Source organism: Pomacea canaliculata, linkage group LG9, assembly GCF_003073045.1.
Source record: "Pomacea canaliculata isolate SZHN2017 linkage group LG9, ASM307304v1, whole genome shotgun sequence".
Lineage (NCBI taxonomy): Eukaryota > Metazoa > Mollusca > Gastropoda > Architaenioglossa > Ampullariidae > Pomacea > Pomacea canaliculata.
This window is the reverse complement of record NC_037598.1, coordinates 18044122-18056081: the sequence shown is the minus strand read 5'-3', so window position 1 is coordinate 18056081 and position 11960 is coordinate 18044122. Positions and strand designations below refer to the sequence as shown.

The window sequence follows — 11960 nt, the reverse complement described above, 5'->3', positions numbered from 1 at the left end:
CATTGAGTTGAAGCTTGTTTGACACCATCCAGTCTTTGAACCAGTATTTTAGCGAGATAGAATTATATGGTGGTGGTTCATTCCTTGGCAGTCAGATGTTATCAACTGTGAGTAAAAGCGCCCTGTAAACAAAGTAATAGCTGCTCCAATATCAAGAAACCTTTGCAAAACTTCCCCCACAACACTCGCGCGCAAACACACACCGCACACATGTAAACACGCACATCCATATATTTACAGAAAGAAAGAGAAAGCGAGTAATATACTGAGCCATCCTCTAAAATTTCTGCAGTGGTTTTTATGTCTGGTTCTTGCCTTTATCAAGTGTTAGCCAGGAGAAACAAAAGTGGGACACTGGGACACACATAATGATCCTGAAAATAATGTAGTTACAGAATCACCGATCGTGAAACTCAGAAAAACTTCTCGTGAAAGTGTTCTTGACTTGTGTGACGGTCCTTTGACGACAAAAACGAGGAAATATTACGTCACTGTAGTTTGACGACATTAGAAGATAGTCTAACGCATTCATCCAGAACCCTCCGAGGCGTTCATACACTGCACTTCGATTTTTGACTGTCTTCGTCTGAGCTGAGAATAGTATTGATAATTTTTGTTCTTGTTTTACGCCCAATTATCACAACATGTATGTGACAACTCTTTGCTTCTTTATATTCCTCGGCATGGCATGCGTCTTGTGTAAGACCGAGACAGGTAACATTCTCTACAAATCCGAGGTCGACTTGAAACACGGGAACTCGTCCGGAAAAGATATTCTATTTTTGAAAAGTGTCATTCCTACAATGGTAAACTACGGCAATGAGTTAGTCCTGCGGTGTGAGGCCACCCTGGTAGACACGAGTTATCAACTATTTCACATCTGGCTCTACCAGTCCGATGTAGCGGCCAAGATCGCTGCTTTCTTTCCGCACAGGTAACTGTAAATGTAGGTCTTCTGTAACTTGCCGTCTCCACCCAACTTTCTTGTCAAGTTATTATTTCACACTAGTAGTGTACTGTGGATGTCAAAATCTGTTGAAATTTTCATCAGAGTGTGTGGCACACGCTTAAAAATAAAGCAAAACGTTTCCTTTTTGTCACACTAAACATTATTTCAGATCTCAGTTACTGTGGTCAGAGACAAAACTGACAGTTATCGACAATGTCTACTGTGTGATGAACTGGTGTCAAGCATTAGTTTACCCATTAAACATTATTTTACGCATATGAGTGAAATCTTGTCAGACGGTGCAACCAGATTAACAACTATACCTTGTACAGATCTTGATTTTCTAATCAGAGCAATCTTTTGAACTTTTTAAAATAAAATAACGCTCCCAACCCCTAAATCTTCATTAGGTTTTTCCTGCTAACACTTAACCAAAAGGAAAATTTCATGAAATGGTAGTTCTGTTATTAACTTCCTAGTTTTTCTTTTGCTTATCTCTCTCTCACACACACACACACTGTTGGCGCACGAACTCTTGTGTTTCTACAAAGACAGGGAGAGAAGTGCAGCCTTAGCGAAGTAGTCTTATAGTTTCGTACAGAATTTGTGACATAAAAATTATTTTTAAATGAATGGGTCTAGCTCATTACAAAATATCAATTCCTTTAATCCGGCAATAGTTTTATTACCCGCGTTTTAGTCATTTTTCACTTGTCAAGAAAACGCCATTCTTGCTGTTGGCACCGCCTCGTTAGCATATACTCAAAACTCTTACGTCGACCGTGCCGTTCCGTTATGTTAGAGTTTAAAATTTGACGAAATGTATGCCTTCTTCCAAAAAGTAATGTCCAAGTCTACAAAAAATTTTTGTGACAAATTAATAGCGGTGCTTTTAGCTATTACTTTGCCTGGATCTTTGAAATTCATTTCATAGTTGACAGTGTAGCCGTTTCATGACTTCGTGCCCTGTGTTTGTACAGGGGCCGGGAGGAGATGGAGTACGTCTCCCCCAATGAGCAAAGGCTGTACGACCTGAGAGTGAAAGGTGAGATCCGCCAGACGCCGGTAAACACCAGCTACATCCTCACCGCCACGTTTCCCAGCGTCACCTGCGCCCACCAGACCTCTTTCTACTGCTGGGTGTTCGCCTACCCGAGTCCTGAGCCTCTGCAGACCGCTCCAAAGAACGTGCAGATCTCCCCGTGCGACAAGAGCCAGGCATCCTACAAAACACGATACGTAGAGGAATTCTAAGACGGCAGGGTGCCATGCAAAAGAGCTACCTAACCCTGGGATGTTACCAACCGCTTTATTACAATGTCTGTATTATAACAAGGCTAAGTTTTAATGCCAAAAAGGCCGAAAGTACTTTGCTGAGATTAGCAGGCTGTCGTTTAGATGAGGTACCTAAAAGTTGTAAGCAGCTGAACAGTTTAAGAAAAAGAATAGATAGTCAAGATTTCAGGCACCCAATCCCGATTGCAGCAAATATATTTCAATAGTAATAACGAACTAGTAGTAACTATCTTCTAGTTTTTAAGAAGATTATGATGATGAAGAGAAATGGACTATTTGCAGCCTGCCATGTTATCCAAAAATAGGCCCGGGCTTATCAGCTATTCAAAAGGAACAGCAACGACCAAATATATTTTTTTATTTACCACTGTAAATTAAAAACAGAAATCGCGGGGGGCTTTGAAATATCTCCACTGCATTATCCGAAAATTGTATGTTCATGCGTCTCATGACCGATTTCTCCCAAACTAAACTATTGTGAAATGCCATTAGTTTAGGAAGCGGAAATAAATTTGTGTGGACGTAGGGAAGTACTAGTAATAGTTTTAAAGTCGAAGAATCATCTAGAAATACACAAACACCTACCTAGTCTTAACTCGGATACTTTCGTGCCTAGCAGTCAATATGCTCCATGTGAGAAGTGAGATGTTAGGTTGTGTAATAAATGAGAGATTCTTCCTCAGTATCGCACAGTTGAATATCCTGCTACCCTCTAAAGGCAAATAGTTGTTTTTTTATTTCACAAAACATTATTTTGGAAAAAGGTGCAAACTTAAGTATAATTAAGTTATAATTTAGTTTATTGCCAGAGTTTAGGAATGTTTCCTCGCGGTTTCATTCGACTTCAGAGAGGTAAATGGCGCTGTTGACATTGTCAGTTAAATGCTGTACATTTCAAACATCAAACATTTGCGACATTGTAACTAATGAGTTGGACTAACATTCAGCATGTATCTCTATGGTTATGTGAAATAAAAACAGCAAACAACTTTATGACCGTAAAGTTTTAACGAATTTTTAATTATAAACACCAAAGGCTTCGTTGCTGTTGGTTTCTTCTTATTATTTTAATGCCTTATTTCCGTTTGCACTAGCATTCATTCTTTCAGTCTTACTTTGACCGCCGATACCGGTCCCTCAACAGGTGCGAGCCACTTAAACACTTGTTGAGTGGTGGTAAGCAAGTCCTACATGTCCAATTTATTCTTTTGTGTTTGTAATGGTTTGTTGTTTTTTTTTTTTTTTTGTTTGTTTTTGTTTTTTTTTGTCCACCTCAGAATCGAATGTCCCAGCTCACCAAGGTACCTGAAAGACGGTCTTAGAGTGTGGCCTCGCTGCAAGTAGTTGCATGCTACTGCTCTCATCAAGTTCTTGTACAGCGATTCGATGGCGTATATGAAGCCCTCTCTTATCTTGAATTTAGCAAAACACTCCACAACTCCTAGTGTGGTTGTGTGTGTGTGTGGTATGTGGTGTGTGAGTGGTATGGTGGCGTGTGGTGTGTGGTGGGGTGTGTGTGAGAGAGAGAGAGATAAAGAAGAAGAGCATCAAGAAAATTTTATTTTATGCAGCGCATGATTCAGCTGATGATTCTTTGCTCTCAGCGCTAATAACCTCAAAATAATCACAATAACAGTAAAAACCGGGACAAAAGTTTAACGGCTGCACTTGAAACTATAGTAACAAATAGCAGCATCAAATAATAATAACTATTATAAGACATTAGATTCAACCGGCAAAATGACAAACCAATCACCATTTATATTAGCCCTCATTAATACATCAAACACAAAAACTAGTGCTAGATACAGACCCAGATGGTACTGTAGTTGTATCTAGTAGCTATGAAGCAGAGAGTTCTATAGCTGTGTCTGTCAGCAAAAGAGTCAAGCCGGAAAATATTTTGACAAGACGATATTTAAGGTGGTCTGGAAACTCACAAGTGTTTGGGCATATCTTATGACATTTCTTACTGTTAGTCCAGATAGTGTGAACGATCTCTTGCCAAAGTCATACTGTACGTTATTTAGCGTGACTATACAGTTTGTACGAATGCTGGAAGTGGGCCTTACTACAACAGCAGGTAAAAGGTAAGTGTTGCTTGACTCGTAATGAAGTGTCCATTCACTCTGTCCCCCAAGTGTCCAATAAAGTCACTGGCTTGGCATCACCTCGAGCTAAGTGATTAACTGTCGTACCGCTTGCATAAAACCACACCTAGTGGGTGGGTGTGTTTTCTAAATACAATGTGAAGGAGAATGTCAGACCTTAGTTGTACTCCAAAAGCTGCAATCCTCGTCAAAATAACATATCTAAAGCTTTGCCGCTACTAATTTCAATGCCGGAAAAACTTACAGAAGTAGAACAAAGAAAAAGGGGATGGTGAATGTGGTTAGTGAGGGCTGAGTGAGAGGTTTTCATGCCAGTATTTAGCTGGTATTTCTTTGCAACAAAACAAATCGCACACGCTTTCAAGGGTTGGACACGATTCCCAATGCAAAACGGCATGCCAGGTAAAGAGGAAGTGTGGAGCTTTCATGTGAGGAGTGAACTAGAGGGTTGTGCGGACGTTACCTGTTGTCTTTCACCGATCTACCTGCGCTCCGCAAGTCGCGTGGGTTCCCACGTGAACGGTTGGATTAGTGAACCTCCGCAATATCTGTTTCCCCTCTGCCTCCCGCCCGGTCGGCAAACAGTGCCCCCATTGCGTCCTTCCTTTCGTAGGCAGACCAATGGAATGAGAGATGTCAATAGGGAATTTTAGATAACACTCACACACAATCTGCACATGCGCACGTGTATACACATAAACTCGCGCGTGCGTGTTGTCGAAGATCACTGACTTTGAACGCCGTGCGCTGAGATAGAATATAGGAGGTATGGACACGAAGACGTTGGCACACTGCCCCACACGGACCTAATCTTTCACACAGGCAAAGTGAAGTGGTGCGATGAGGTGGTTTTAAAAAGCGGGGGAAAAAATAGTTCCATTTCTTGAAACATAGTTTCACATAAGTTAGCTCAAGGTTTTATTTCTTTAAATACTTATTACCTCTTAGCTCGTTATCAGCTTCTCCATTTTATTATTAATCATTAAACCTCATTGTGTAAGCATATTTTATGTTTGAATGTGATCGAAGAATCAAACGCACTCCTGAAAGCAATGCTACATATTCTTGACAATGAAAACGAAATAAAGGTAATCAAGGAATGATACTTTAATTATTTATCAGCTTTCGTAAAGTATCTAAAAGCTTGTGCTGTTAACACCCATTATTTTCTGCACTGTCCATCTATTTTTCAAGACTGTTTTAGAAGAGCTAATACAAGTTTTTGGGTATGGGAGCTGTTTAATCATCCTTTTTAAGTGTCTTTTTCTTCCTTCGTTAAATCTTTTTTCTGGTGTGTTTGGCGCGATCCCCTATAGACAGGAGTTTATCTTTGTGGAAAAAAACATACGTGATCCAACTAAACAATTACTAGTAAGTACAGATTGTTGTGCGCTTTGTTTATTTGTTTGGATGGTCGTTTTTTGAAGGGAAGAGGTGGTGAAATAATATAATTGTGTTGGTTGCTGAATTGAAATCAAATAGAAAATGCGAAGAAAATATTTTTCCGTTTGCCTATCTCTGAAATCGAAGAATTTTCCCAGAGACAAGTCACTGTAATTGTTATGAGATTCGTGGAATGCTTCATCAACGACAACAATTTTGAGAATCGCTGGTGTTTTGTCTTTGCAGTGACAGGAAATAGTTGGGCTTTTCGTGCTCTTGCTAAACATGATATACATTGAAAAGAGAGAAAACCTAATGCTCCTTCAACCAACTGTCACATTTTTTATCCGGAAAGAACAATTGGCTGTCGTTTTCTCACGACTGGCCACTGTCAACTAGTCAAACAAGTGGGATTCGATGTAGCTTAAAGGCTAACTGGAGAGCAAGATCTTTTCAACTGAGGGAATTTAAATCCATTCAAGATACTTCTTTCCAACTTCTGTCCCAGGAACAAGATTTTGGGCACATTCAACCAATCTAGCCCCATTTCACAAAGGAGGTTCATTGTCATGGAAATTCCTGTCTGACATATACTCGATGTTCTATCATTAGCTGCGGTCTTTGATGACTCAGAAAGTGATAATCTTTGTCGATCCACCTGCGATATGATAGTCTGCATAATATTTTTAATCACAATGTATTGTTACAAAAACATTAACAGACCTAATAACCTAATGACCTGTTATTGACTTTTTTATGTAGAACTTAAACCAATCTTTAACTTTTGACGACATGAAACAATGCCGATGTTACAGCTCCTAACATTGAAATATTGAAAGATTGCCACTGCTACAACTAATGGTGTCATCACCGTTAGAAAATAATTAGCGACAAATTGCTTTTTTCCATTTTGTTTCAGGTAAGTTGTAATTGTATCAATCCCTCTGTGAATAATTTTCTAATTCATGAGCTTATTTGCTGATTTTATACTCTTAACAAAACTTTCTGTTGTTCTGTTGTTCAAGACATGACGGACAGGCGTATTTGTGGTGCTATGAATAAGTTCGAGAAAATTAGAATAAGCTTGATAATTCACAAAATTCAAGAGCCAACAACATTTCACAATAACAAAGAATAAACGAAGAGGACAATAAGCATGATATTTCACAATATCAGAAAGCCAATATTAAAATACCCAAAAAGGTCTATAACATGCTTGATATTTTCAAATAGTAAAGAGCAAACGAAGAAAACAATAATTCTAACGTTTCACAGTCTTTTAGTGCCAACAATATTTCCCAACGCATGTATTAACGAGCCAAAGTGGTCACGAGGCAGTCAAGACCTAGTAGGGCAGTCTAGATAGAAAACTAAAATTCCGTTCAACGAAAATTTCATCCTATCCCACCAACTGTTTTTACCCATCGTGGAGAAAGTCCTGGGATATTCGTCAAACTAACGCTGAATTGACTGTTTGTTGCATAGGACTTTTCTGCCTTGTATCCCACAGTGTGCCGTGCATGTAAAAGTATATAAAAAAGAAAGAGTGTGTGTGCGCGCGTGAGTAACACTGCTTCCTATTTTTATCTGCGATCTCAGTTATTTATCTGGGTTCAAGTTATTAAATATATTCAAACATCGTATGCACTAATTGACTTCATTATATTACTGTTTCGTCAGCGCGGCGCTGGTGTTTGCTGCCTGCCAACGCTGTGTGCACACGACCAAAAGAGAAAACATCTGGCTCTCCGCCTGATCAAAGCCAATCAGGCAACAACCTTGGCCTGGTGACAAAGGATAACAACATCAACAAACTGTCTAACAATCGTCTCCTGTTGTTGGCTGCTCATACTGTGGCAGGCCAGTTCGTCGAATTCAGTGTTCAGTACAACCAGCAAGTACTGCTGTTCCTGCTACATCACCTATCAATTCTTATGTGGTGTATTCCACACCTTGGAAAACTAAGCTTGTTCAATTACGAGTTCGTTATTCCTTTCATTTCAATGCCTGACGTGTTTGTGCGTGCGAGCGAGAAATAAAGCTGTAGATAGTTCTAAAGTTTTAGGGTAAGTTTCTCACATAATGAAATAAAAACATGTTTTCTAGTGAGTCTTAGATGGCTTCGAAGAAGTAATAGAAAACTGAGTAGCAAACTCTCTGAGTGATGTCAAGTACACGGAACAGTATGACCAAAGGTTAGACTTACATCCAGGCCTGAGGAGAGGAGGGGGTCTGCTGTACCCGGGCCAGCGGCTGTGAAGGGGTCCCTTAGTGGATTTTTTTCCCTTCTTTCTTTAAAAGACAAAGAAAAGAAGGAAAAATCCACTGAACAAGGGCCCCCTTCACAGCGAGGAAGGAACAACTAAGTATTATACATACAGATGTTGAGTTTCAAGTCTGTGTAGTATACAATTTCCAGGTCTAAGGTAGGCGGGCCTCGGGTGGGAGGCATAGTCAGCAGCATCATATTCTAGCTGGATGCGCTTGGAGTAGGAAGGCCGCTGGACACCGAGGATTTATCGCTCATTAACGTCTAGAAGAACGTTCTTACATTGAGATTGCTGGATTGATGTGCCACTTAAGGGAACCTGCAAGCAAATCGGAATTGACGGTGAAGAGGTAGGTATGCTACTAATGTGTGGTCACACTGTGCACCGATAGGATGGCGGCCCACCCCTAGCGATGCAGCTTCTAAGCGAGAGGTCAAAGGTGCTTTGTTCATAGTTACTTGACACAGTGCTGGCTCTCGGTGGTCCTGCTTACATCACCTAAGGACATCCGTGACTTGTAAGGGTGTGTATGATTATGTGCGTGCATGTTTTTGATCATGCACATACAGTCAGCGTGATCCTGGGAAGCTCTCATCAAGTTTCAAGACAGAAAAGAAAGAAGAAAAAAGACTGCTGCCCTCTCCGTGCCCTGTGGCGACAATCACTACCTTGACAAGCTAATGGCGACATCTGGCTGTAAACACTGACCTAGGTAATAACATTATAGCAATTTGCTTCAGTAAGTGTTTATATACGCAGAACTTGTGTGTGTGTGGAGGGTTAAACAGATCTGCCAGCAACAAACAAAAATAAATAAATAAAACAACGAGTAAGGAACGAAAAAAGCTTCCTGACTTGGTGATTGTCTGGATCGACAGGCTGCCCGTGCCGGTGTGGACACAGAAGCGAGTGTTTGCGATTATCTGTCAAGTGCCTGTAGATGTGGACATGCAATCCACAGGACTCGAATTCCTTGACTGCGTGGGCGAATAAACATCTCTCTGTAGACATGCCCGCTCTTTTGCTTCGGTCACGCCCCGACTAGGCTCACGTGTCTGTTGTGGACGTCGCTAAAGACGTCGCGAATGACGTTGGGCCGACTTATAGGGCGTGAAATAAGGGTGAGGGGCTAGTCCCCCCACATAGGGCCCCCAATGTCAAAGGAGCCAATCAAATGCACGGAAACGTAAGTGACAAAAGAATGCAAAAAACAATAAGAATAAAGAATATAGTTAGGTATCTTTAAGAATAAAGTTATTTTAGAAGATCCAAGTCGCATAATGTATGCATTTCTATACAACCAATGATACTGTGTTTTCTTTGTGAAGTGAAGGGTCTAACAGTGATTAATAATTCTAATTCAGGGGTGGGCAAAGTTTTCTGTGGGCCGGTCTCAAAATTGTAAGCTATATGGTCCGTAGTTTGCCTACCCATCCTCTACTTGCTCAAAAGTTGTGGGGGCCTGTATATGAGAAATTCCTCTTTTGGCGCCTGAAACAGACCAGCGACCCCATCCTCTTTCTCTCCTCATAAACCTACATACAATACCTGTGAGGGTAGAGTATACATGAAATATTTGGACAATTTTTACTGAGGTCGTTCTAGCCATTGCTTTGAAGTTAAAAGGAGGGAATTTGAAGACATAGGTTAAGGCAAAGGTGAAGGATATTTGCTTAAAGCTAATGATGAAAAAGATTTTAAAGTAATCGATGAACATTAAACGCCATATACAACCATAGACAAATATTTTGGATCAATGCTAACAAACGACGTGGCTAAAAATGATACAAGCTGACTGACATGTAGTTGGTAGTTGGCTGCCCAACCGTATACCGAAGTTTGACTGTCTCGGAACAAACAATGACAGTGTCACTAAAGTGATATTTAGCAGCTTGACAATACCAGAAGACTTTGCCATGATATTTCGCAGTTTATTTACCATACATTTGTAGTTATAATTCCTACCTATCACTATCCTTATAAAACCATCAGGATGGAGAGTAACAAGTTTGAAATGGGCGAACACAGCGGCACTCCTCTGGACGCCCCCCTCCCACTTTGCGGGTTTGCATCGGACACCCTCTTCTCGCCTCATCGGACCAGGAGTCGTCATTGACGTGACGCAGAAAGTCGCCACCAATCCCGAGTACCTAGTAAGCGAAGGCGACCTACAGGTAAAGTGCATGTGTGTGGGTGCACACTCACAGCTGTCATCCCTCTCTCTTGGTATTATTATTAACGTATTACAGGGGAACGTCCGGCCCGCGGGTCCTATATCGCCCGCGAAATTATTTATCCATCCCACCAAGGCAACCACACACACAAATTTAACGTGAGCACCCGGAAAATCTTTGATGTAAGCATTTTCCACTTCCCGATAGGCTGACTAGTTTAGTTTTCTAAAGGAAGTAATTCATAGAATAAATTCAACAGTTGGGTTGTTGTTTTTTTTTTTTTTGCACTTATTCATTTACACATAGTACGATGTGCTTTGTGATCTTACGCTGTTCGCATTGCAATGTGCGAAACAGGAACTCGTTGCGGGAAAATTGCTGGGAAAGAGCTCTATAGCAAGAGACGTAATGAGCGATCGACTGACTACATAGGATGAAAAGAATTCGCAGCTTGCAAGAACTTGCTGGAAGATACAAGGAACCGTTGTTGGGAAACCGGTGGGTTTGGGGAGCAGGGCCCTAAGGAGCCCAGACGGGAATTTCCGCGAGTAACCATTGTTACCCCGCAAAAGCCCCTCAGACAACCCGCCAATCTTCACGAGTGTCACCGTCATTCCCCCCCCCCCATCCCCGTGAAAGTCCCCATAGTAAATCTATCAATCCCCCGTGTATAACCCTCGTTTCCCGCGAAAGCCCCGTAGCCAACCCGTCAACTTTCCATGTTTGCTGCATCCCTCACCCTATCTCACACTTTTACCACCACTGCTACACAGGCTGACACCCCATGAAGAAAACATTCAGCAGCTTTTCAAAATCTCTGTTTCCTCACTTTTAACTATGTACAACTAGAAGGCAAAAAATACAATTAAACAATTACAAAAACTATAAGGTTAAACAGTTTAAATTATTTACAGCACAAGTTGTTTTTGAACAAACTATGTACTACAAACAATAAAATTATTAACATGAAAATTACACTTATTAATTATTTACGGTGTAGTGGGCCGGTAGACCAGCGATTGTTTGGCAGGAAATGCTGATGCATGCGAGTAAAGTTACGATTGTGAAAGACCGCGATAAGTTACCCGCCCGTTGAAGTATATAAGGGCAGAGCTGAGACGAAAAGACAGTAAGGGGAGAAAACTGAGAAGAGAAGGCGCGAAGACAAGCGACACAGCCGGGGCTGTTGTTCTAGCCTACATTAAAGAGTTGTGCAACTGCTGACAGGTTCCTGCCTTTCTGGTTTGAGTGTTGGACTGTTGTGGTCACTGTTCAACCCCCCACACACACACACCACTCGGTTACAACAGCATGAAAGTTATTTTTAAATAATTATTTCAGACATAAAATTAAAAGTTCTATTTACAATGTAGAAGATAAAAGATAATTTTTTAGTAAGAACAAAAAAGTCAACCCATGAGTAGTGGAATTCCTGTAGAAAAAAAAAGAAAAAATTCAATTACAATTTACATACCTTGAATTTTTCCAATATACGTAGAACCTTCCACACATAAATAAAATCTTACAGCTTTCATAAATCTACTTAATACTAGTTAGATTACAAAAAGTTAAACAAAAGTAGAATAAAAAGGGTTAGGGTTATATTCAGCCACATTTGACTTTTTTATGTCTTGGTTAAGTGCATTCTGGTTGGTTCTTTTCCACAGTCTTTTTTGAGCTATCTTATTCCCAGAAAAAGGCGTAGGCATCGGTTGGTAATTACGAGGAGTCTGCCTAATGCCAAGAAGTGGATCACCTCATGCTTGGTACAGCGATC

At 40.7% G+C, this 11960-nt stretch overlaps 1 protein-coding gene across 1 annotated transcript; it reads left to right on the top strand.

The window, feature by feature from the left end:
* Nucleotides 1–599: 599 nt before the first annotated feature.
* Nucleotides 600–3241, top strand: LOC112572823. Its single transcript, XM_025252725.1, has 2 exons — nucleotides 600–934; nucleotides 1930–3241. The coding sequence occupies exons 1-2, from the start codon at nucleotides 645–647 to the stop codon at nucleotides 2201–2203; spliced, it is 564 nt and encodes a 187-aa protein (XP_025108510.1). The 5' UTR covers nucleotides 600–644; the 3' UTR covers nucleotides 2204–3241.
* Nucleotides 3242–11960: the final 8719 nt, after the last annotated feature.